This window comes from Kogia breviceps, chromosome 12 (assembly GCF_026419965.1).
Source record: "Kogia breviceps isolate mKogBre1 chromosome 12, mKogBre1 haplotype 1, whole genome shotgun sequence".
Taxonomy (NCBI): domain Eukaryota; kingdom Metazoa; phylum Chordata; class Mammalia; order Artiodactyla; family Physeteridae; genus Kogia; species Kogia breviceps.
The window spans coordinates 6,062,281-6,088,511 of record NC_081321.1 but is presented as its reverse complement, the minus strand read 5'-3'; the positions used below and the strand labels follow the sequence as shown (position 1 = coordinate 6,088,511).

General features: G+C 53.2%; 1 protein-coding gene across 4 annotated transcripts; it reads right to left on the bottom strand.

Annotated features, from left to right (window-relative positions):
• Positions 1-285: 285 nt before the first annotated feature.
• Positions 286-26,231, bottom strand: CD4 (CD4 molecule). Of its 4 annotated transcripts, none has more exons than XM_067008664.1 (11): positions 20,137-20,259; positions 15,741-15,891; positions 13,716-13,821; positions 13,416-13,580; positions 6,088-6,246; positions 5,330-5,563; positions 3,980-4,318; positions 3,059-3,259; positions 2,376-2,497; positions 2,059-2,126; positions 286-1,800 (listed from the first exon to the last, which is right to left on the bottom strand). In XM_067008664.1, the coding sequence occupies exons 3-11, from the start codon at positions 13,762-13,764 to the stop codon at positions 1,770-1,772; spliced, it is 1,368 nt and encodes a 455-aa protein (XP_066864765.1). In that variant the 5' UTR covers positions 13,765-13,821; positions 15,741-15,891; positions 20,137-20,259; the 3' UTR covers positions 286-1,769. The 4 variants fall into 4 exon arrangements, with proteins under 4 accessions (XP_066864765.1, XP_066864764.1, XP_058938553.1 ...); XM_067008665.1 differs by lacking the exons at positions 15,741-15,891; positions 20,137-20,259 and adding exons at positions 21,067-21,271; positions 26,177-26,217 and having other exon boundaries at positions 290-1,800; XM_067008663.1 differs by lacking the exons at positions 15,741-15,891; positions 20,137-20,259 and adding an exon at positions 26,177-26,231.

Genomic DNA, 26,231 nt, shown 5'->3' with positions numbered 1-26,231 from the left:
ACCCGCACACTCAGGGCCCTCTGGGGTGGGGAGGTGGGTAATCGGCCTCCAGAGGATTTTTCCCTCCCCAGGGAAACTTCGTCCCCTGCCTGGGGCAAGCCGGGCAACCTCTCCTCTGGGTCTGACCCCACAGATCAGAAGATTGCAGGTCCCAGAAGAGAGCCAGCGGTCTCTCTCTCTCTCTCTCTCTCTCTCTCTCTCTCTCTCTCTCTCTCTCTCTCACACACACACACACACACACACACACACACACACACACACACACACAAATGAAGAAGAGCATCTGCCTTAAAGTCAGTCTCTTGAGTTTTTCTGTCATCTCAGGGAGGCAGGGGTGGGGAGTGGGCCGGAATACAAAGCAAGCCGTGGGGAGCCCTGGAGACAAACCGGTGGTCTTCCTGGAAGAGGCAAGCTGCAAGGAAAGGAAAAGGGGGAAACGGTAGAGACTGCGGGAGGTGGTGAGAAAGAGAGGGGAGGAGAGAGAGGCAGAGGAGGCTGGGGATCCTGAGAGAAATGGATCACGAAGAGGAGGAAGAAGAAAACTTGGAAACCCAATTTTCTTGGCTCCTGAATCATTTGGGGGAGGGATGAAGGGGGGTATGGGGGAGGGAGACTGAGGCCCAGGGGCTATCTCTGAGGCCCAGAGGTACCCTCAGAGGGTTCACTCTCTGGCCAGCTCCCCACCCTGTCCCTCTGGCAAAGCTCACCTTCTAGAAGGTTCTGATAGGGTGAGTGGCGGGTCACTGCACACTCTCCCACAGGGCCTGTGCTCGCAGCCTGTGCCCTGATTAGGAGAACTGCAGGTTTTGTCCTCTGGTAACAGGATTCTGCTGCCAGCAGGTGATGAAGGAGGGTATCCTAGGCAGGGAGGCCCTGAACTCTCTGAGGCAACCTCCCTGCGGTGAAGGGAATCCAAGGTACATACCGGGCATCTATGACCAGCCAGCTGCAGAGATCTGCGTGGTATTTGTCCCTGTGTTCAAGAGATAGCAGTGGACCTAGAGGTCAAGAGACCTGGGCTAGTCCACGTACTAGCCGTGTGAACCTAGGCGATCGTCTGACCTCTCTGCATTCCATTTCTGGTCTATAAACTGGAGATGATCATCTTGGTCCTGTCACTACCAGTCTTGTAGGATTTTCATGAGGTTCAAATAGACAAAGGATGTGAAACTGATTTGTAGACAGCGCCACGCTGCTTGGGGGGTAAGGAACTGTATCTGCGCGCGAGTGTGCCCGGGGTGCTGGTCTGTGCTCAGGTCAGGATGTAAGTCTGTGGTTCTGCTAACACAGGGTAAGACGCAGGCAGAATGGAGCAGCACAGACTGGCAGTCAGGAGCCTTTGGATCTGGATCCGTCCTTGACTGGCTGTGTGATCTTGGGCTAGTCCCTGCCTTCTCTGGTCCCAGGGTCCTCTCCCGTACAGTGACAGCCCTGTGCTCCGTGCTTTAGACACCCAGCCTCACCCTCCAGGCCAGGCAGGGCTGGTCCCACGTGCTCCCCTGAGATGCAAGTGGGCAGTGAGGGAGAGGGTCGAGAAGAAATCATCAGAGAAGGGCCAGGGTTTGAGTGAAAAGGAAATGAGGAAGAGGGGGTGTGAGTGAGCCTCTGGAAGGGCGGACCCAAGGCCCACTGGACGGGGAGGGCAGGAGGCGGACAGAGGCGCTATGCCGGCTACATTCATGTGGTCCGCAGGCCCAGGAGACCAACAGGAAATGCAGGGGGAGCCAGCTGGGGAGGCTGCAGGTGGGAAGCTCCTCCTGGCTGGGGCCTCAGGCGAGATTACGCGTCTTCTGGAGTTGGCTGGAGGGACGAAGGACAAGAGGCGCACGCCTGTTCCTTCCCAGCTCCTTGCTTTCCAGGCCCTCCCTGGCTCCCAGACCCTGCTTTTCTCTTCCAGCTCAGTGATGGCCTCCGGACACATCGCAGGCCCCCTGCCCCTCACCTCACCGTCCTCTGCTCCCGCCAGCTACCTACCTCCTGGGCCGTCCCTGCCCGCGTCTCTCCTCCCCTCCCCTCCCCCCTCCCTTCTCCCCCCTCCCCCCTCCGCCCCCTAGTTACTTCGAGCACTGGCAGGTCTTCTTGTCACTGAGGAGTCTCTTGATCTGAGACGTCCGCTCTGCCTGGCGCTGTCCAGGGAGAAAGAGAGAAGTTGTGAGGGTCCCAGGCCTCTGAAAGGGAGCTGCCCCTTCGAGGGGGGCGTGGGAGGGGAGAGGCAGTAGCTGTGGCTGAGGCCATCTGTCCCAGAATTAACTCTGCGCCTTCCCGCCCCTCCCTCCTCGTGGGGTCTGGGCCCAGCTGCCAGGTCACTGCCTTACGGGCCTCAGGCGCGCCAGTGCCCTGTGGGGGGACAAGGGGGTCTGGCGAGGTTCACTCACCCTGCGGTGCCAGCATTTAACTGACAAGATGCAAAATCCAATGAGAAGCAGCAGGCTGGTGATTCCCCCCAGCCCCCCAGCCAGCAGCTTCGGCCAGGCGTGGGCCAGCACTGGGGGCAAAACTGCAAGAGAGAGAGCAGTGCTCAGCGCCCTGCCCGCTGCAGTCAGGCTCGGGGGACCCGAGGAGGGAGGGCCCCGTTGCCCTGCCTCGCCTGTGTCTGCTCCTTGGGCTGGGAGAGCGGGCCAGGCTGCACGGGGCCCTCAGCGGCCCCCAGGGCTGGAAGGGAAAGGCTGGGGAAGGAGTTTTAAGGTTTAGGTCCTGCACTGTACCCTGGGGAGATAGACGCGGCGGTCCACGCCACGTGCCGGGCGCGTGAATGTGTGTACGTGTGTGTGTCTGTCTGTCTGTCTGTCTGGGTTTGAGCCAGGGAGGGGGGCCCTTGGTAAGGTGGGCCCCATTTCTGGGCTGTAGACCTTAGGGAGATGGGAACTTGTAGGACTACAAGAGCCCAGGACCACACCCCACCTCCCCTCATCACCCCTGTGTCCAGGCACCACACCTATAACCCACCCATCTCAGAGCAACTGGGAGGCTGGGTGGTCTCCACCAGCCTTGGGAGGGTCCCGCAGTGGAGGAGGGTAGGGGCTCGGGGTTAGGCCACGGAACCTGGACTCTCACTCACTCTTGACCTTGGATTCCAGCAGGACTTTGCCCTTGTCGCTCAGTAGACACTGCCACATCCCTGCTTCAGGGTCCAGCACCGTCACCAGCTTCCGCTGATCTGAGACCCTCAGACTCTGGTTCTCCAACTTCAAGCTCAGTGTCAGGCTGGGCGAGGTGGGTCCCAGCACCTCACAGGTCAAACTGTTTGGGGACTTAGTCACTGCAGAGGGACAAGAGCCTGAGACTGGGAGCCTGGACCTCTGGGTTCCCGGCACCTCCATGCTCGAAGGGGATTCGTAGGACAATGAAAATGAGACTTTACGTTGGCATCCCTCTTTTAGCCTCTCAGAGCACATTTCCATGCAGTTATAATGGAGGGAACAGGGTTTTTGAGGTCCAGCAGTCTTAGATTTGAACCCCAGCCCCACTGCTTACCATCTGTGAGTCCCTGAACAAGCTACTTACCCACCTGAGCCCCAGACAAAAATTAGATGGAGAAATACATGTAGAGCGCTTGAATGGGGCCTGGCAGGTACAAAGCGTCAAATATTAGCCATTATTATTTGCGAAGCTGTTATGACGATTAAGGAGATGAGGATGGGGAGAACTCAACGTGACGCCTGACATTGTCACCAACGCTCTCATACAGTTATCCTCCTTAGGAGAAAGCCGACCCCCGGAGGGTCAGGCAGAGGGAGAACAAGGGCCTGGCTCTCAGGGAGGCCCCTTGGGAATCCTAGCGGAGGCCACCCTAGGCCGGCTCTTGGACGTCAGCAAAGGACAGAGGATTGCAACCTCAGTTCAAAACCAGCCCTTGATTGGCTCCGTCGGGCAGCCAGGGCCTAGGCATCCCTTTGGGGGCCTGTCCTGCCTTGGAGGGTCCCAGGGCCGGGTCCCTCCTCCCCCGTCCCGCCCTCACCTTCTCAGCCTAGCTACTCACCTCTCATCACCACGAGGTTCACTTCCTGAGACAACTTCCCCTTGGTGAGATTCAGGGTCAGGTTTCCAGAACCTGCGTACTGAGGCAAAGCCTGGGGCAAAGTGAGGTGGAGCGGGAGCCTGTTACTCATGTGGAGCTTGAGGTCCTTGCGAGCCTTTTGCACAGTCACCATCCTGTCCTTCAAGGTGAAGGTAATCCAGGACTCGGGGGAGGAATGCCCCTTTGCCTGCAGCCACCTCAGCTCCCCGCTCAGATTTTCATCATCGAATGTGAGTGGGAAGGAAAAGTTCATGTGCTCCCCGTCCTTTGCATAGGCCGTCCTGGAGACCTCCTGGAAGGCTGGAGGGGACGAGAGAGCCCGGTCCGCACGCAGCCACGCGGCAGGCGGGCACGTAGTGGGGGGAGACGGCAGGAGGCCCGAGGAGTCCACACACCTAGGCTGCCGTTCGGGCGCCTAAACTCCCATCTACCTCTCCTCTCCTCTCTCAGCTCTGCACCCCAGGGAGGTTCCCACGGCAGCACCGCCTCCCCCTAGAAGCCCTCCTAGAACAGCCTAGCCACAACCTCCTCAGGATCCTGGAGCACAGAGGCCATTTGGCCTGCACCACTTGGGTACATAAGTTATCACCCTTCGCGAGATAAGAGCAGATACGTGCCAGGCGCTGTTGTGAGTGCATTCAGTACGTTACTTCTGCCCATGGCACGACAAGGTAGGCTAGACCGTCCCTGTTTTACAGATGCAGAAACCAAGGCACGGAGAGGTTCAGTAACTTGCCCAAGGCCACACGGTTAAGTCAGGGCCAGGATTTCAACCAGAGTCCATGCGCTTCACCACCACACTACCCTACCGTGTGTCCCATAAGCACCTGGAGGACAGGATCTGGGGTACTGCCTGCCTCCTGGGCTGTTTTTTTCCCTCCCGATGCCTAGCTCAGGAGGCATCAAATTTTCAACGTCAAATTTCATCAGGGCTGGCTTGCTGCTGTGAGTGTCCCTGAATTAGTGGCTTTGCCAACTTGGTGGGAGGGGGGAGCTGAGGCAACGGAGAACATAGACGCCCTTGACAGCCCTCGCTTGGGGCTTCCTCCTGGGTCTCTGGGGTCCCTCACGTCCTCACACCCCCACCCCCGTCCCTTCCTTCCCCCATGTCCACTACCCTGAGGCGTGGCTGTAACTCAGCATCTTGAGGAAGAGAGGGCCCAGTATGTCCCCCAGGCCAGGCTTCTGCTCCAGGGGGCCCTGGCGCTGGCCTCCTTCCAGCCCACACCAGACCCAGAAGTGGGGCAGCAGCGGGGGAAGACGGAGTGTCTGTCGGGCAGGGGGCCTGCAGAGGAGGGGAGCGCCTCTTACCCAGCACCAGGACGCGCTTGCTGAACACCAGCGTCTGCCGGCCCTGGGAGACGGTACATGTCCACGTGCCACTGTCCTGCAGCCCCACCTGGGGCAGGGACAGACTCCTGGCCTCATTCTTCCTTTTATTCCCTGGACCTTGCCATTGCACTGAAGGGTTACTGCCAGAGGGGCCTTCCAAGGTCAGGGTCAGGCTCTGTCCCAGCAGCAAGCGGGTGTCCGAGCTCGCAGTCACTGTGGGGGGAGCAGGCCAGTTGTGTCACACACGCACCATCTCCAAGGAGAAGGGAAGAAGCCAGGAGACCAAGGGCCTCTCTCCGTTACCCCCATCCCAACATCTCCCTTCGGCCCGTCCCCAGCCCAAGGCAGCCTTTCCCTCTCCCCTCCCCCTCTCCTTGTCTCTCTCAATCCTCCCTCCTTGTCTCTCCCAGTCCTCCCTCCTTGTCTCTCTCAGTCCTCCCTCCTTGTCTCTCTCAATCCTCCCTCCTTGTCTCTCCTAGTCCTCCCCTCTTGTCTCTCTCAGTCCTCCCTCTGTCTCCTGCCTTTCCATCACCCTCACCCCCACCCCTAGGTCTCTTTGACTCCCCCTGCCTGACCCAAGGCCTGAGGAGGGGTTGAGGAGACGCAGCGGCCTGTGGGATCAGCCTCTGGACTGTTGAAATGCCACCAGCTCAGGCCCTGGTTTGGGTACAGGGATGGGAGTCAAGGAGGAAGGGAGATTGGCTGGAGGTGTCCTCATCCCAGGCTGTCCCACTCACATCTGAACACCTTCAATTCCACCTCCATCCTCTTGTCCTCCACTTCGCAGATGTAAGTCCCCGAGTCAGTCACTTCAAGATCCTTGATGACCAGGGGAAAGGATCCTTGGTCCCACAGGTTTGTTTTTGATTCGACTCGAGAGTTCAGGTTGGAGGAACCTGGGAGTAGAGCGCCAGCTTATTGAGGAGGTTGGGGTACCCTGGAGGCACGGCACCCCCTGGCGAGGGCGGTGCCCACAACTCTGCTGATCTGAGTTGCTCATTTCCAGCAGAATCTGCCTCCGGCCCTAATCCGAGAACCGCAGACTGGCGAGGAGGTCCCAACACATTCTTGTACCAGGCCAGGACGACATCTCACTAACCCCAAATATAAACTCTTATCCTCACTTAGCACCAACTCCTACACGCCAAACACTTTACATGCATCATCTCAAGTAATCTTCACAACAGTTCTGAGAAATAGGTACTGTTTTGCTTATCTTGCAAATAAAGAAACTGAGGCTCAGAGAAATTAAGTAGTTGCCCAAACTCTTGCTTACACATTATCCGCAGAAACATAAACCAGTACAATTTCTGTGGAAGGTGATTTGTTTTGTTTTCATTTTCATTTTAAAATTTTTTATTGGAGTATAGTTGATTTAAAATGTCGTGTTAGGGGCTTCCCTGGTGGCGCAGCGGTTGGGAGTCTGCCTGCCGATGCAGGGGACGCGGGTTCGTGCCCCGGTCCGGGAAGATCCCACGTGCCGCGGAGCGGCTGGGCCCGTGAGCCGTGGCCGCTGAGCCTGCGCGTCCGGAGCCTGTGCTCCGCAACGGGAGAGGCCACAACAGTGAGAGGCCCGCGTTCCGCAAAAAAAAAAAAAATAAATAAATAAAATAAATAAATAAAATAAAATGTCGTGTTAGTTTCTGCAGTACAGCAAAGTGAATCAGTTCTACATATACATACATCCACTCTTTTTGTAATTCTTATTCCATATAGGTCATTACAGAGTATTGAGTAGAGCTCCCTGTGCTGTACAGGAGGTCCTTATTAGTTAGTTATTTTATATATAGTAGTGTGTATATGTCAGTCTTAATCTCCCAATTTATCCCTTCCCCTGGAAGGTAATTTGTAATATCTACCAGAATTACAAATTCACATACAGAACTAAATGTTCACCAAGAAAGGCGAGGTTAAATAAATTAGAGTTCACCCATTCAGTGGAATGCTGTAAGAGGAGAATGAGAATACTCTTTCTATTCTGAGATGGAATAATATCTAAGAAACATCATTAACTGAATAAAGCAAGATATTAAGCAGGCTACCATTGCTTGAAAAGGAGGGGGAAAGTTATTTAACATCTCTCTATCTCTATCCATCTATCTATCTATCCATCTATGTATCTGTCTCTCTATCTATCCTGCCTTGTATATGAACGGATATTTCTAGAGGTGAACATAAGGAAATGGTGGCCTAGGTAGTCCCTAGGGAGAGGAAGTGCATCCCCGTGAGACAGGTGTGGGAGGGCTTTTCACTTTATGCCCTTTTCTACCTTTTGAATTTGGACACCAGTAAGTGGTGGAGCCAGGATTAAGATTCAGGCTGTTGGGTATGCTGTGAAATACTGTCTCTGGAAAGTACTGCAAGCACGGACATGCGGCCTCCTCCGGTCTCCCCATCAGAACTAACAACCAGTGCCCAGACGGAGCTCTGCTCTGTAGCTAACCATTTTCTGGGTGCAGCAGCAGCTCCAGAACTTCCTTACAATGAAGGGCTTTAGAAGCTAAATGTGCATAGTGAACACACGGGCTTTTTCTTAGAACGCATAGTTGGAGGGACGGGGAGAAGGCGGCTGAGATCAAGCTCCCACCCTCAACCCCCTGACCCTCTCCCCATTCTGGCCTTGGTGCGGGAGACTTACTGTCAAGTCGGCTGTCATTCTCCCTTCTTGCCTCTTCCAGACCTCACAGCCCCTTCTCGCTGCTCGCTTCCACCCTCTCCAGGAGGCCTTTCCAGATGACCTGTAGCCCTGGGCTCACACCCACCCCAGATTTTCCTCCAGCTCTGCCCACCTCCCCTTTCATTTGTCCTGCAGGAGTCCCTACCCTCCCCGCTCTCTCCCCTGGATCCGTGTGCTGGTTAGCTCCCCAATTTTTCTGAAATCCTACTACATCCCTTTTACAATCTACCAAACTTCTTGAAGGGGTAGCCTCCTCTGGTTCTGCCCCCGTGTCACGTCTTTCGATTCTCTCCTCCACATCTGAGGACCCTTTCCATTTCTTCATCTTGGACTCCTATTCTGCTATCTACATTGAGGTGCTACCCCGGACTCTCTCCTGGATCCTCTTCCCCGTTTCCGTAGACATTCTCAATTCCACTGCATCCCCTGTCGGCTCTGCAGATGACCCCAAGCCCCAGCCTCTTGCCTACATCCTGGGCCCACATTTCCAGCGGCCCAAGGGATGACTTTACCTGGATGTCCTGCCATCACCCAAAACTCAATTGGTTCCAAATGAAATGTAACACCCTTTCCCTAAAATAGCTTTTCCTCCTTGCTTCGGAGCCTCATCATGACCCCCTCGTACAGACTGTTCCGTACCTTGTAAAAGTGATTCTACTTTGTGAAAGGTCAAAGATTATCAGTGTGGCTGGGATCAGTTCATGGAGGAGACCAGTACTGAACCAAGCCTTAAAAGAAGTACAGGCGGTGACCTAGAGGAAAGGGTTGCAGCAAGGACATCTAGGAAGAGGGGAAAAGCTCCAGGAAAGCTGCACAGGCAACCGCCTCAAAGCAGTGAGGAAAACACCTGGGGGTGAGATTTCTAGCTGGGGAGCTGCAGCAAGCGATGCCGAGGGGAAGAATGTCAGGCAGAGGCTTCCAGGCTTAGCCTAATGGACTAGAGAGTGACACGCAAAGCATTGCTTTGGGAGCCGGTAGTGCTGCAGGAGGAAGAGAATCGAAGTAGGAGAGACTGGTAGCAGAGAGAATTGCCAGGAAGCTTCCACTGTAATCCAGGGGAGGGGTATGTGGCCTTGGCTAATGAGGGTGGCGTTCCCATGAGAACAAAGAAGATGAAACAGAAAAACACTTCCACGGGAAGGAATGGCCATAAGCAGTGACTGATGGGAAATCAGGGACTGAAGTCAGGGGAAAAAAAAAAATTGCCTCTACGGTTCAGAAACTGGGGGAGTCAGTAGAGTGATACCGCCGTGGCCAGAGCTCAGGAAGCCGGGAAGGGGAGCTGTTCTGAAGGAAATTCTAATCATGGGAACAGAACAGAAACGTGGACACAAAAGAGGTAAGAATGTTTAGAAGGGAGCACATATGTTTCAATCTCACAGGCGATCATAGAAAAGCAAATTAAACCAACAATGATATATTTTTCAACTATCAAATTAGCCAAGAAAAAAAAGTTTTAAATATTACTATTCAGTGTCCGCAAGGGTGCTGGTGAGATAGGCACACAGTGACATTATTATCTAGACTTACTGTAAATGGCTAGAACCTTTCTGGAAGTGATCTTGCAGTATATACCAACTAATTTTAAAAGCTCATACCCTTAGTTTCATTTCTAGAACTTTATCCTTAAAATGATAATTAAAAAATGCAAGCTGTGGTGACCTAAACGAGAAGGAATTCCTAAACAGAGGGGATATATGTACACGTATAGCTGATTCACTTTGCTGTACAGTAGAAACTAACACAATATTGTGAAGCAACTATATCCCAATAAAAATTTTTTTTAATGCAAGCCAAAATGTAGGTACAAAAACAATAATTACAGTGTTGTTAATAGGGTACAAGATCAGATCAAAGGATAATGGCTGTATACTAGAGCATATAAACTTGATGGACTATTAGGTTGGCACCAAAAATGATATTTATAAATAATTTTTAATGAAATGGAAATATTCATAATATACATTTTTTAAGTTGTGTTAAGATCATCTTTACTTTTTCCGTTACTTATTTGAACTACAAAAATTATACAGACTCAACACTTCTCCTTTGCCCACCCTCTTAATACTACAACTTGGTGTGGATTCCTCCACGATTTTTTCTTTGCTCATGCAGACATATATTCACGCACATTGAATTTTTAAATTAAAATGGGAGTATAGGGCTTCCTTGGTGGCGCAGTGGTTGAGAGTCCGCCTGCCGATGTAGGGGACGCGGGTTCGTGCCCCGGTCCGGGAGGATCCCACGTGCCGCGGAGCGGCTGGGCCCGTGAGCCGTGGCCGCTGATCCTGCGCGTCCGGAGCCTGTGCTCCGCAATGGGAGAGGCCACGGTGGTGAGAGGCCCGCGTGCCGCAAAAAAAAAAGAGAAAAAGAAAAGGGAGTATATTATTGATACATATATAGCTTACTTTCTTTTCTTTCTTTTTTAAAAGATTTATTTATTTTATTTTTGGCGGCGCTGGGTCTTCGTTGCTGCGCACAGGCTTTCTCTAGTTGCAGAGAGCAGGGGCTACTCTTCGTTGTGGTGCGCGGGCTTCTCACTGCGGTGGCTTCTCTTGTTGTGGAGCACGGGCTCTAGGCGCGCAGGCTTCAGTAGTTGTGGCTTGCAAGCTCTAGAGCACAGGCTTAGTAGCTGGGCTGAGTTGCTCCGCGGCATGTGGGATCTTCCCAGACCAGGGATCTAACTCATGTCCCCTGCATTGGCAGGTGGATTCTTAACCACCGCACCACCAGGGAAGTCCCTGATTTTTTAAATTAAACTTTTTATTCTGAGAAAACCGTAGATTCCTATGCAATTGTAAGAAATAGTGCAGAGAGATCTGGAGTACCCTTGACCCAGGTCACCCCAAAGGTAACAGCTTGCAAGACTATGGCACGGTATCACAGCCAAGATATTGGCATTGATACAAATCAAGATGCAGAACATTTCCAGCAGCATAAAGATGTTACCCTTTTCCCTGTTCCAGCCAAACCCCCTTCCCTCCCAGACCCCTCCCCCCACTCCTGGCAATTACTAATCTGTTCTCCATTTCTATAATTTGTCATTTTAAGAATGTTATATGAATGAAATTATACAGTATGTTACCTTTTGGGATTGGCTTTTTTTTTTTTTAACACAGCATAATTCTCTGGAAATCCATCTAGGTTGTGGTCTGAATCTATAGTTCATTCTTTTTACTGCTGAAAAATAGTACATAGCATGGATATAACCATTTACCCATTAAAGGACATCTGGGTTGTTTCTAGTTGTTGGCTATTACTAATAAGGCTGCTGTCAACAATTTTATACAGATTTCCGTGTCATCATAAATCTTTATTTATCCGGGGTAAATGTCTCCGAGTACAATTGCTGGGTTGTTGCATGTTTAGTTTTTTAAAGAAATTGCCAAACTGTTTTCCAGAGCAGCTGTACCGTTTTATACTCCCACCAACAATGTAAAAGTAAACCAGTGTCTTTGCATCCTCACTAGCACTTGGTGTTGTCACTATTTTTTATTTTGGCCATTCTGATAGGTGTGTAGTGATATCTCATTGTGGTTTTAATTTGTGGTGTGTTTCTCCTTGGATTTATCCTGTATGGGACTCTCTGTGCTTCCTGGACTTGACTGACTATTTCTTTTCCCGTATTAGGGAAGTTTTCCACTATAATCTCTTCAAATATTTCCTCAGTCCCTTTCTTTTTCTCTTCCTCTTCTGGGACCCCTATAATTCAAATGTTGGTGCGTTTAATGTTGTCCCAGAGGTCTCTGACACTGTCCTCAATTCTTTTCATTCTTTCTTCTTTATTCTGCTCTGTGGTAGTTATTTCCACTATTTTATCTTCCAGGTCACTTATCCGTTCTTCTGCCTCAGTTATTCTGTGATTGATCCCTTCTACAGAATTGTTCATTTCATTTACTGTGTTGTTCATCATTGTTTGTTTGCTCTTTAGTTCTTCTAGGTCCTTGTTAAACGTTTCTTGTATTTTCTCCATTCTATTTCCAAGATTTTGGATCATCTTTACTATCATTACTCTGAATTCTTTTTCAGGTAGACTGCCTATTTCCTCTTCATTTGTTTGGTCTGGTGGGTTTTTACTTTGCTCCTTCATCTGCTGTGTATTTCTCTGTCTTCTCATTTTGCTTAACTTACTGTGTTTGGGGTCTCCTTTTCACAGGCTGCAGGTTTGTAGTTCCCATTGTTTTTGATGTCTGCCCCCAGTGGCTAAGGTTGGTTCAGTGGGTTGTGTAGGCTTCCTGGTGGAGGGGACTGGTGCCTGTGTTCTGGTGGATGAGGCTGGATCTTGTCTTTCTAGTGTGCAGGTCCACGTCCAATGGTGTGTTTTGGAGTGTCTGTGAACTTATTATGATTTTAGGCAGCCTCTCTGCTAATGCATGAGGTTGTGTTCCTGTCTTGCTAGTTGTTTGGCATGGGGTGTCCAGCACTGGAGCTTGCTGCTCGTTGAGTGGAGTTGGGTCTTAGCGTTGAGACAGAGATGAGACGGAGACCTCTGGGAGAGCTCTTGCTAGTTGATATTACATGGGTCTCTGGTGGTCCAAAGTCCTGAACTCGGCTCTCCCACCTCAGAGGCACAGGCCTGACACCCGGCCAGAGCACTAAGACCCTGTCAGCCACACAGCTTACATGTAAATGGGTTAAATTCTTGAATCCAAAGGCACAGGGTGGCTGGCCTTCTCTGCTCCGCTTGGTCCTCCAGCCAGGCGTTGTCCTCCAGGTCCGCTTGATATGGAGTGCCTGCTTTGGATCCAGGTCCAGGTGCATTCCTTAGCGTCTAGAAGAAGCAGCCGTCGCCCCCATCCTCCCCTATCCCTGCTGCAACTCTTCACGATCCTGGAGCACCCGAGGCTCCGCCCCTCATGCTGCTAGAGGTGCCACTGGTGGCATTTTGACTCATTTTTTTCCCTACTTTTGACTTATATGACACTCTCATTCAAATGTGCTGAATATTAGAGGCCATACACAGAAAACAGAAGAGTTATTTAAAGAGAAGCATGAGGGTAAAATTTATGTGAGAAAATTATCTCCCTTACTGCAAAATAACGTTCCTAAGGAGTATTGAAATCTTCATTCTTGCCACTTTAAAAGCTAGAAATAAATCATTCTATTGCTTTTAATGGAAGTAAACAAAGTATGGTCATGGATCTGTAGCAACAATATTCCTGAAATCATGGGTTTTATATGATAGTTATTTTTCCAATATCCATTAAAATGATGAAATTATAATAGACCACCAGCAGCTGGCTGAGGGAGGCTCTGGACTTGGAGAGTCCCTGAGACTCTCAGCTGGAACCTCCAGGATCCCAGAGTTTACTAGGAGCTGGGCTCTGACACCAGGGGTGTTCAATCCCTGGGGCTTTCCTCTCTGAACGGGGAGTGGGGCCAGCCTACCTTTGTGCCAGAAGGAGCCAAGACGCCCCAGAATCTTGGCCTGGTAAGAATTTTTCCAGCTGAAGGGCAGGTTCTTATTCTGGGAAGCTTTGCAGGGCAGCTCGGCGAGGTCTCCTGCCTTACCCAGCACCACTTCTGTCCCCTGAGTGCCAGGCGGGAGCACCGCTAGGTGGAAGAACAGGGGGTCAGGCCTCGAGGGTGTGGCTGCCCTGCCTCTGCCTTATCCCCCACCCATTGCATTTCCCAATCAGCCCTTCCTCCCAGGCCCCCTGCACCCAGACTCCAAGTCTGAGCACTCACCCAGATGCAGCACCAGGAACAGGAGCCGAAGAGAGGTTCCGGGGTCCATTGTGGCTTTGCTGAGGCAGGCAGGGACCTGGGCCTTCCCCCGAAGAAAAGGCAGGGCCTGGGGGAGACACCAGTCAGCAGTCAGCAGTCAGCAGGCATTCACCTGGCCTGGGACCCCTTCAGGACCTGGGCAGCCTGGCCAGGACCTGGACATGCAGATCTCTAAACAAGACACCCACTGGACGCACCACGCATGCTGCGCCCAGGCCAGGGGTGGGTTCTCTGCCAGGTGGGACCAGAAACGGATTCTGGGAGAAGGTGGTAAATTGGAACTAGGACCAGGGAGCCAAGCCAGGTCATGAAGGTCCTTGAGTGCCATACTGGGAGGCTGGGACTCGACCCTGGGACCCTGGGCGTTAGGGAGCTTTACTTAGAGAAGGACAGGAGTAGATTTACAAGATAGATGCCTTCAGCTGCCCAGCAAACAATGAGCTGGAGGAGGTCAAGCTCCGGAGGCAGGATTTCAAGAATCCTGGTGAGAGAAGATGAGGCCTGAACTCAGAGAGACGGACTTGAGGGAGGGGTTCTGAATCAAAACTCCCAGGACTGGGACTTCCCTCGTGGTCCAGTGGGTAAGACTCCACGCTCCCAGTGCAGGGGGCCCAGGTTTGATCCCTGGTCTGGGAACTAGATCCCACATGCATGCCACAACTAAGAAGTCTGCATGCCGCAGCTAAAGATCCCGCATGCCGCAACGAAGACCAGGCACAGCCCAAATACATAAATATTTTAAAAATAAAATAAAACTGCCAGGACTTGGGGCCTCATTCCGTGTGAGCGATGCAGTCAGAGGAAGAGCAGAGGGCGATTCCCTGCTCGCCGTCTGACCGACCCTGTGAGGCCTCTGAGCGGGACAGGGAGAAAGATGATGTTTCAGAGTTTCTGTGGGCTTGGGAGACAGTCAAGGCTGCGGATGAGGGGGTTGCAGAAAGGCTCTGAACAGGCCTCAAGGGATGGGCGGCACTGGGTTGGAGCAGTGATTCTCAGCGTGTGGTCACAGGTCATGGGCAGCGGCTGATACCTGAGAACATGTGAGAAAGGCAAAGTCTCGGGTCCACCCCAGACCTGCTGAATCTGAGGCTGGGGGGTGTGTCCAGCAGTCTGTGTTTTCACAGACCTCTGGGCGACCAATGGACACTCAAGTCTGAAAACCCTGCGCTAGCTGGAAAGGAAAGGGGAGGGGCATCCCCCTGCCATGTGCAAGGTCAGGGGACTGGGGAGGGAAGTAGTGGGGGGTGACATGGGAAGCAGCGTGGAACCTGACCTTGAATCTTCAGAGGCAGGCTCGAGAGAGTTAGGGCTCGGCTCTGCAGGCCACTGGGAGTCGCTGCTGTTTTTTTGAGCAGAGATGTGAGTGGTCTTTGTAGAGCTTTAGGAGGCTTGATGTGGTGACGGGACGGGACCAGATAGATGACACGGAGGAAATAGAGACTAAAGGAAGGCCACCAGACAGTGCCTCGAAGGCAGGCAGGGGCAGGCTCGAGTGTCTTCGAGCAGGGGTGGAGGAGGGTTGGATTGAGAGTTTGCGATTAGCATATGCAAACTATTATATACAGAATGGATAAACAACAAGGTCCTATTGTGTAACACAGGGAACTATATTCAATATCCTGTAATTAACCATAATGGAAAAGAATATGAAAAAGAACATATATATATACATGTATCTGAATCACTTTGCTGTACAGCAGAAGCAAACACAACATTGTAAATCAACTGTACTGCAATTTAAAGAAAAGTGTCTTTGAACTCCAGGCCCAGGCTGTAAGGCGGGCCTCAGAGCAGAGACGGCCTTGGGGGCAGTGTCGGCTTGCACCTGGCCCAGAATTTGTGCATCCAGACCTACTTTTCTCTCCCCCCTGCCTGGTCTTTCTCTCCCCGCCGAGACCACCTTTGCAGTGATCTGCCCCCTCTGAACTTCCACAGCCTCCCACTCTGAACTTGACACCACCCCCTCGGGCACGTCCCACCTTCTACCTTCGGGTGCAGTGACTTGGGTTCCCACCTCTCCTCCACCACCTTGATCTCCTCTGGCTTGGAGGTGATGGTCCAGCCAGCGGTGCTTCCACCAGCACCAGCTGGAGCACAGAGAAGGGTCTCGGGGTGTGTTTGGGTAACTTGAACCAAACTGAATTGAACAGAAGAGGGGAAACCGTTGATTACTTTTTTCTGTACTCAACATGTTAATTCTGTTACTAAAATGGGTCATGGAAGGGTCTGTACCCAGCCAAGCCTGGCCTGGATGAAGCCCAGTCATCCGCATCCACGCTGCCTATTCTTGAGCGCCTCCCCCCAGGCAGGCTCCACCCTCTCTGCCCTGCTTCCCACAAGGAGGCTGTCTGCTACACGCCCTGCACAGCGTGTCACCCCGGCTCCCTCGCGCTCCACCTCCTGGCTGGGGTTGGCCGCTGGGAAGCACCCGCGAGAGATGGGAGGGCCGGGGAGAGAGGCTGGGGTATTTTATCCCTACTCTCTCCCGGCTCTGGGCATATTTTCTGGCAATGGCTGTATTCCCTATCTCCCCGCTCCCTCCCCTGGCGACTATGCTCCTGGCTCCCTAATCACAGTTCAAACCCTCACTGGGTTCTAGAAACACCAGGTTGGCCTTTTCCCCTTCGGGACTCTGCCTCTTCCTACTGGTGTCCGGTGTGCCTCAACACGCCGGCTGGGCCCCAGCCCACAGCTCTCTCTGCAGATGCTCTTGAACCATCTGAGATGCGTTCTGTTTCCCGTTGGGCACTGATCCATGATAAGGAGGTAGCACTCAGATGGATGCTGAGGGCTTGGTCCTCCTCATAAGGTTGGGGGGGTGGGGAGAAAGCCCCCTCCTGTTGCCCCATCTCCCTGAAAGAGGACTTATCCGGGGCCTAACTCATGGTGGGAACTTGATAGAACTCTTTTAAACCAGGGAAACAGGAAGAGGAGAGGTCAGGAAGAAGGTTTCCGGGAAAGCAAGAAGAAGGCTAGTCACGGGTGAAGTTGTTTTGCAAGTTGGCCTAGGCCGCGGGGCACAGAGGGGAAGGCCGGGGTGGAAGCCTAGCGCAGGGCACACGCTGACAGCTGAGAGCGGGTCCCACTGCTAGACTCACCGTGTCCTTGGTGAGCGGAGGGTGAAGGAGTCTGCATGTGGGATAGCCCTCCCCTGGGGTCCAAAGTCAGCCTAGATGCCTGAGCAAGGCTGGGGACATTCTTGCCTCTCCCCAGGTGGCGGTCATTCTCTCTTCCCCACTCGGTGATGCTGGGGTCTGCGCAAGGGCCGCTCTGCCACCAGCTCCCTGCAGCTGCCCCAAACCACCGCAGGGCTCAGCTTGATGGGGGAGGTTCTGGGTTTCCAGCTGCCATTTGCTTTGCTGCCTGGGGCCTCCGCTGCTGCCTTTGATTTCCACATCCTCAGCCTCCCCAGAGATGCTCTGCCCCGGTACAGTAGCATCCTGTACACCACAGCCCCCGAGAGTGGCTGGAAGGGCCCGCTGGTCCCCGGGGGCCTGGCTCCTCTCCCTGCACCGTTTCTCCGCTCACATCCGGGCATTCCTGCACCTATGCTTCCCCACACCGATGCCTCCACCTCCAACTCCCTGCATCCGTGTCCCCCTTCCTCTGTGCCTCAGACACCAGGAGGCGAGTCTGGCTCTCCTGGGCTCACCTGGAGAGCCCCTCGCCTCTCCTCCTTTGGCATCCCTCCTCTCTCCAGCTACCACTACTCTCTAGGCCCTTCTGACCTGGAAACCGGCATCCAGACCTCTGGCAGCGAGGCAGGCTTCCCAAGCCTCCATGTGAAGGGAGCCTGCAGAACACAGCCTGGAGCCCAGGGGCGGATGCCAGGGGGACGGCTGCAGGCTGCACAAAGGGAAAAGGACAGGGACTTCCCTGGCGGTCCAGTGGGTAAGACTCCGTGCTCCCAATGCAGGGGGCCCGGGTTCGACCCCTGGTCAGGGAACTAGATCCCTCACGCGCGTGCCACAACGAAGATCCAGTGCAGCCAAAATAAATCAATTCATTATATTAATAAATTTAAAAAAAAAAAAAAGAAAGAAAAGAAAAGGGAAAGGACAGATTCAGAGAAACACACAGAAGCCCCAAGGGAGGATGACGGGAGGATGGGTAGGAAAGAGGGCGGCAGGGAGAGACCCAGAGCAGCTCATTAAAGCAGCAGCTGCACTTCGCACAGCGCAGGATCACACACAAAGCCCAGGGTCGTACAAACAAGGTAGAGGCAGAGGGAAAGCGAAGGAAATTCCGAGAGGCCAGACCCACGCCCGGAGCAGGACACCCAAAGAGGGGCGAGGAGAGGCCAAAGTGGCAAAAGGCATCGCAACACCCTTGGCGCCCCGGGCCTTGGCGCCCCGAGCCTCCCCCCGCCCCGGGCTGGGCTGAGGAGCGAGGCTTGTGGGGGGGGGGGGACGCATCCCCACCGCAGCGACAGTCTGTGGTCCCACAGGCACTTTCATCTCCTCCCCGGGGCCCCCACCAGCCCCCTCGAGCCCCGCCGCGGGATGCGGCCTCCACGCGCCCGGCTGCTGCTCCCCGGCTTCACAGGAACTCACTTCCTAGAGACGTGGTCCCTCTAAGGGACCCTTGTGGTTCCCTGGCTGCAACCTCCGCCATCCTCTCCTTTGCCTCTGCCGCCCACGTGGGGAGAGCGGAGCCCCCGTCCCACCACAATCCCCCGAAAGGTGCAGAACAGTCCTCAGCCTCGGAGCCCACAAACCCAGGCCCCCGCCTGCTCCTGCCCGACACCCACCCTCCTCAGAGGTAGTGCATGCAACCAGCACTCACGCAGGGTCTAGGGCGCGCCGGGCCCTTGCTCCCCGACCTGCGTGGCGGACACCACCACCGTGGCCAGGGTCAGGGCCCAAGGGCTGAGGGGCTTCTGCCCCAAACTGGTCGGTCAGGGGAGATTTTATCCCAGGGGGGCCTCTTCTACCTAAGGGGCCCCACGCTGAACGAGGGAAACAGCCCGGGCTTCTCTCTGACCTGGTCCTCTGGGAACCCTTTCATCTGAGGTGAGGAGGGCGGCCATTTTGTTCGAGCCCAGAGCCGACACAGCGCAAGAAATTGTTTGTCAGAACATGAGGTGTGGTGACCTCCCCGGTCAGGTTCTACCGTCAGCCTCGCACCCCGAAAAAGTCACGCCACAAGAGCAGGACTTTCAGGTAGAGCTATCCCACCCAGAGGGAAATCTTTGAATTAGCGAGCATGGGGCCTTTCTATTTTGAGGGATCTGGCCATGGGGAGGGAGGCCCCTCGCCCAGAATCCAGCCGGGAAGGGAGGACAGAGGACACCCAGGGAACAGGGCTGGAGGCCAGGGAGGCCTCAGGAAAGAGGAAAGAACCCAGGGCGTGGAAGCGGAATGCTGGGGTCCTCAGGGCATCCCCCTTGAGGGGTATCACCTCCTGCGTTACACACACACACACACACACACACACACACACACACACGCACGCCCACCAAGCCCGGGGAGGGTCTGCAAATCCTTTTCTGACCCCCCACTAGCCTCCTTTTCCAGAGCAGCTGAGACACCTAAAACCAATTCCTTAGAACCAATTTTTCTAATGATGTCGTGGCCTAAAAATACGTATCTGTCACTTTTACAGCGTGTCATACCGAAGAGCTCAGTTTCAACCCTTTCTGGGAATTTTACCTTTCTGCTGCTTCATTAATCATTTTAAAGCTAATTAAAGTGCAAGTGCCTTTAGACATATTGTTCAAAACTCCTAAAAATGCACAATAAGTAAACAAAAGTGTAGCAACACATAAACAGGGAGTTGATGGAGGCTCCATGAATCACACAGCTTATGAAATGCTGCAAGTATGAGTTCTGGTGTGAGTTTTTGGTGATCGGGTCATTAGGAAAATTAATTTTAGGGGAGAGTGGTCTCTAGACCAGATTCTACTTCTCTTTCTCTTTTCCTTGCTTTTATTTTGTTTTCTCTTTTCCTTTCTTTTTTCTAGGCCTCCTCCCTCCTTAATATTTGTGGATTATTTTTATGTCTTTCCCATCCCTCCTTCCCTCTTGTCTTTTTTCCCCCTCTCCCTGTCTTCACCTCCTCCACTGCCCACGACTAGTGGCCTCGCTCAGCCCGGGGCCCTTGAGCACCCATTCCTTCTCTGCTCTCAGAGTCACCCTTTCCGAGTCGTCACCCTTCCGCTCCGGGAACTGAGCTGTGCGCCATGGGACTGCGGAGAGAAGGGTGGCCTTATCCCTGGCCTCTGCAAGCTCCCATTCCCAAGGGGAGAGCAGTGCTCAAGAAATGCAAGAGAAGGTGGTCAGAGCTGCGGGCAGAAACCTGGAAATCCAACACATCTTCTGCCACGTTCCCCTCCCCTTCCCCGACCCTTGGGAAGGAACGAAGCCCTGTCTGTCCCTCTTACCTCTGAGCCTGGATCTCTCTTCCCCTCTGCTTCTTACACAGGTGTGTCTATGTGAGTTTGGGGAGCGGGAGCCCAGTGGGGAGGGCGCCTGTTACTTCTGCAGAGATGTGCTGAAGCGGAGAGACAGGAAGCCTGGCAGTGAGGCTCCTCCACGCCCCAGACCTGGGCCAGCCCCCAGCGTCACCACCTGGGGCTGGGGTCCCCACCCCCTGCCTCTCGGGGAAGTTGTCAAACTGAAAATGGCCGAGTCAAGGGAAAAACCACAGCAGAACCCGGCCAGAGCCCAGAGTGTCACTGCGCTTCTCATTGAGCAGCGAGAAAAAGGGTCACTGTGCTTTTCAAGAAAAAGATTGTGTCAGCCATACTACAATCTGGCCTGGGCTTCAGGGAAAGCAGACGCGGGAGGCGGGGAGGTAGAGGGCCTGCGATAGAGAGCCGCTGTGGTCAGCCCCACACGGCCCCTGGCTCCGGGGCCCTGAGGACATCTGTTCAGGGGGAGCTTCTGGGGCTCCCTCCACAGGGGCATTATCGTTGGGCCCGTGTAGCAGAAAGGGCCTGGGCTGAGGCATTTCAGACACCCAGAGTGACCGTGGACCGGGCTCCTTTCCTCTGGGCCTTCGTCTCCTGCCAACCCTCAAATGTGTCTCTCTGGCCCAGATCTCTCATGAGCACCAAATGGGGGTATCCGTCTACCCGTCGGGTTTCTCCGCTTGGATGCTCATCAGACATAGCAAACTCAATGCATCCCGAAGCAAACTCATCCCCTGAAAACTACTACCCTCCAAACCTACTTCTTGTTCAAGTTTCCCACTCGGTGAGGGCCCCACCATCCAGCAAGCTGCTCAGGCCCGAGGAACTGGGTGCAATCTCTGACTCCTTCCTCACCCACCCCCTCCCATGGATTGATTTACCAATTCCCCTGGACGTTACCTTCTAAGCAGCTCTGAAGTCCGTCCAAGTCACTCTACCACCACCACTCCAACCCACGGTGCCATGATCATCCTTCGTCTGGACCACAGCTCCTGCCTCCTCACTGGCTTCCTGGCCTCTCCATTCTACCTTCCTCCGGGCCATCCTCTGCACGGCAGCCCGAGTGGTCCTTCCAATATGCACGCGTCATCGCGGCATTCCCTTACTGTGAACGAAAGTGGCTAGTTCAGCTTGCAACTCCAGCTACTAATACAAGTGTTTCCATTGATACAACCATTGTGCTTTATTTGCAGCCAAGGCACTTTCTGTTACTTCTCATTTCATAACACAGTGTACCCAAGGGTTGAGAGTTAATACGATTAATATTTATTTACTGCTTCATCAAGTGCATTCTAAAGTGAAACTGGCATTAATTTTTTCTTCCTTTTTTACTGCAAGTGCTTGGCGGCGGAGAGCGCAATGACTGACGCGTAGCATGGTTTGACACCATGACCTTGATTTGTGCTAAGGCAGCAAGTCTCACCCAGATTCTGCAACATCGCTGTAATGTCAACATAGTGACAAAGGCAAATAATGTCCTATTATTTTTATGAAAATGGTTTGACCTGGCCACGCCCCCTTCCCAAAAGGCTCTCAGGGACCCCCATGGGCCACACGTTGAGAATCACCAGACTGGAAAACTTGTATCCACTCTTCAGATCTTAGCTCTCTCTCTGCACAGACCTTTAAGTTGTCCCCCAAATCTGTCTTCTCCTTCTTCTTTAGGAATAGAACCCTCGATTTTTAGCTGAGCTCATTGTTGCCCAGATTTAAGTTATATTTCCCAGCCTCCCTTGCAGCTGGGTATCGCTAAATGACTCGGTTTTGGTTAATGGAAATAAGAGCAAGTGTTAGGTGCAACCTCTAAGGCGTGTCCTTCAAGGGAGAGGGTGTGTCCTCCTTCAGGCAGGAATGCAAACATCCTTCCTGTGTACCGCCTGCCTGCTTTTCTCATTTACATGACTGAGCGGGCTCCTGTAGGCATTTAAGATTATAACCCCTGACCTGGCCCAGTTCTCTCCATTCATTCGTATATTCAACAAATGGGCAGTGTTTACCAGCCCAAGGCACTCTGCTGAGGCCTGGGGGTGTGATGTTGAGTAAGCTAGACGTGGTGACAGGGACTCGAAACATTTAATAATTCCATCACAACTGGATAAGTGCTACAAAGGGAGAAGCACAGAATGTTGGGACAGCTCATCATAGGGAACCTCATTGCAACTGGGAGGTTGAGAAAGGCTTCCACGGGAAGCACGGATCAGTAACCACTGGGCTCTGCCCTCAGTGAAAGAAAATTCAACATAACAGAGGCTGGAATGAGACTGAAGTTGATTTCTCCCCTGAAAGAAGCCTGGAGGTGGGTGGTCCAGAGGTGAGGGTTGTGGGGTGCGGAACGGCACACCTACCCCAGTGGCAGGATTAGCTCTTTGTATCGTCCTCCGCGTGACCCTTCCTCATCGTCTGAGAAGGCTGCTCAGGCGCCCCAGCTGAATGAAGGTTCCCTTATGGTAAGACCTCCCAGTACCCCGCGCGGCTTCTCCCTTGGAAGCCCTTATCCAAGTGAAACAATTATGAAATTATTGTTTAGTGTCTGTCTCTCGGGCTACAGTGGTGACCACGTCTGTCTTACTTAGCACCCAGCAGAGAGCCTGGCGCCTGGTAGACTCTTAATACTTGTCGAATACTTTTTTAAATATTAAGTTGTATTGATATTGATTGATTTTAAGTAGATGGTGGTAATAGATGCATCCCATAAAATTTACCATTTTAACCATTTTTAAGTGTTTAGTTCTATGCCATTAAGTACGTTCATGTTACTGTACAACCTTCACCACCATCCATCTCCAGAACTTTTTCATCTTCCCCCACTGAAACTCTGTCCCTCTTAAAAGCAAACTCTCTGTTCCCCCCTCCCCCCAGCCCCTGGCTGTTGAATACTTTCTGAATGAATGAATGCAGAGGGGCTACAGAAAGGCTCACAGACTTAAATGCCTATAGGAGCCTGCTAGGCATTATAACTGAGAAAAGCTGGTAGTAAACAATAGGGAGGGGTGAGGACTGAGGTAAACAGAGGCCCTGCCTCAGCTAATGAGGGCAGCTACTAACCACACAGCTCCAGCTGAGCTGACAGTAGAGGTAGTACCGGAACGTGAACCCAGAGTCGCCAGCTCTGCCAAAATTTCAAGAGAAGGTGGAAAACCAGACATTTATGTAATATCTCCTAATTTTAATGTTGGCAACTAATTTTGTGTTTTGTTCTAACACTGAATAAATCACACAAAGCATTCCAAGGGCTGGATCTAGCTCAGGGCTCACCAGTTTGCAACTGATGTACCAGATGGACGGTGTGATGCTACCCAGCTCTTGGGTCTGTGGCCTGTGACTGCCTGTGAAGGTGGGTTCCCAGGAAACAATGCCTCCCTCTGGGGTTTTCAAGCAGGAAAAGAAAAGGGGAAGAGACAGCAAGTTTATATTGAACATTTAGAACTGCTGTGTGCTTTATATGGTTGTGTATTTTATTTAATCCTTACAGCAATGATCGGGCATAAGTATTATTTTCCAGACCATGCACAGATGAGGAAACTGAGGCTCGAAAAGTTGAAGAGAGTCGCTAACAGTCACAAAGCTAGTAACTATACCTGATGGCACTAGGATTTGGACTTACATGCTTGGCCCCTAATCCCTGGATGGTCCCCTCACCCTACTGCCTCTCCTCTGCATTAAGAAAGGCCAGGAGGGGCTTCCCTGGTGGCGCAGTGGTTGAGTCCGCCTGCCGATGCAGGGGACGCGGGTTCGTGCCCCAGTCCGGGAGGATCCCGCGTGCCGCGGAGCGGCTGGGCCCGTGAGCCGTGGCCGCTGAGCCTGCGCGTCCGGAGCCTGTGCTCTGCAACGGGAGAGGCCACAGCGGTGAGAGGCCCGCGTACCGCAAAAAAAAAAAAAAGAAAGGCCAGGAGGACTTCCCTGGTGGCGCAGTGATTAAGCATCCGCCTGCCAATGCAGGGGACACGGGTTCGAGCCCTGGTCCGTGAAGATCCCACATGTGTGCCACAACTACTGAGCCTGCGCTCTAGAGCCCAAGAGACACAACTACTGAGCCCATGTGCCACAACTACTGAAGCCGTGTGCCTAGAGCCCGTGTTCCACAACAAGAGAAGCCCGTGCACCGCAACAAAGAGTAACCCCAGCTCGCAGCAATTAGAGAAAGCCGGTGCGCAGCAACGAAGACCCAACGCAGCCAAAAATAAATAAATAAAATAAATTCAAAAAAAAAGAAAGGCCAGGATGAAGGGGGAAGGGCACGATAGGGGTAGGTGGTCAAGATACGAACTACTATGTATAAAATAAATAAGCAGCAAGAACCCATTGTACAGCACAGGGAAATATAACCATCATTTTGTAATAACTTTAAATGGAGTATAATCTATAAAAATATTGAATCACTATGCTGTACACCTGAGACTAATATAATATCGTAAATCAACTATACTTCAATTTTTTAAAAAAGGGAAGGCCAGGATGAGGCGGCGGGAAGTCTCCTCCCACAGCGGTGGAGCGGGTAGGAGGCCAGTGACCTCATCTGGGGCTTCTGAAGCTCGGCATCACCACGATCCCTCACATCTATAGAGACATTTTCCATTTTCAAAGCACTGTCACATACATTAGCACGTGCCAGACCTTTCCAGCACGTTTTACTAGCCTCATTTTACAGAAGAAGAAACCGAAGTTAAGCTCTCTGCCCCATTATATGACGGTAGGCACGGAGCATGGGGGTTTCCAGAAGTCTCCTGGTTCCTGAGACAAAGCTATTTTTGCTGCGTGTATTTTGTCTCCAGCCTGGAGGTGCGGGGGTAGACCAAGGGGGGAGCAAGAGATGGAGGCAGAGGGTAGCCAGCACCCAGGCTGCGGTGGGAGGAGGGCTGGGGCCGCCTGTGGAGCAGGGAGGTTGGAAGCCCCAGGTGCAGTCCTGTGGTGGCCTCCTCACCAGAACAGCTGCAGCGGCACCCTCCACAGCCTCGGCAGAGCGGGGTGCAGGCGGGGCTTGGGGAGGTGGGGGGAGGGGGACACAGAGGCTGTTCTCTGGGAAGCAGAGTTCTGCAGGGCTGAGTCACCTCCACCCAGGCCACATTCCCCCCACCGGTTCCACGACCACTTTCTACAACTCTCAGAGGGCGGTTCCAAGGCCTCCCGCCCCGTGGGAAGTATGAGAAGGCAAATTTCAGAGCCCAGCCTGGGCTCTGCCAGCTGGCACCTGCAGGCCCTGGAGAAACTGTCAGCCACAGAGTGGAGCAGATAGAACCCATCCCCACACGAACCTCATTCCCTTCAAAGGGCGAACCCCACCTTGAGGTGGGCCCGAGCAGGGAAAGCTAAGCTCACCTCCTTTGGGGGAGGGGTAACCGCAGGTGCCCAGGCCTAGTACCTCTGGCTGCTGGGGGAGGTGAGGCAGGGCCCTTTGCGGGGCTGCCCTGCCCCGTGGAGATGAGAAGACCAGATCAGGGGTGGGGGACACGCCGGCCACGGTGACCACAGGCCTGAAGGCGCACGGTATGGGCTCTTGCCTGAAATGCTGGACTGGGCAAAGCTCTGGACCTCGTTTGGCCTCCAGAAGTTCTGGAGGAGGCCGTCAGGTTCCTGGCAGGGCTGGGGGTGGAGGTCCTCAGAGAGGCCTCTTCCCCCTCTTGGCCTATGTCTCCTTCGGGCACAGTTCCCCACTATGATAGCGGGGTGCCACATGGCCCCCACGATTCCTGCTCCCTTCACCTCACACCCTCATGCTGTCCCCGACACTGTACGAGCATGGGCTCTGTGGCCAACAGAAAACAGCGGAAGGAATGGCCTGGCACTCTCCAGATTAGGTTGTAAAGACATGGTAGCCTTCGTCTTGCTAGGTCATGAACAGCCCTGTGAAGAGGCCCATGTGGGGAGAGACCAGCGGCCCCTGGCCGGCGGCCGCCTGACGGAACCTTTTCACCACCAGATCCTCCAGCCTGGCCCAGCCTTCAGATGCCTACAGCCCTGGCCCAAATCATAGCAGAAACCCCCGTAAGAGACCCGCACCAGAACTACTCACTCAGCCAGGCTGCTTCCGGATTCCGGAACTTGTGAGAGAATATCTTTACTGTCTT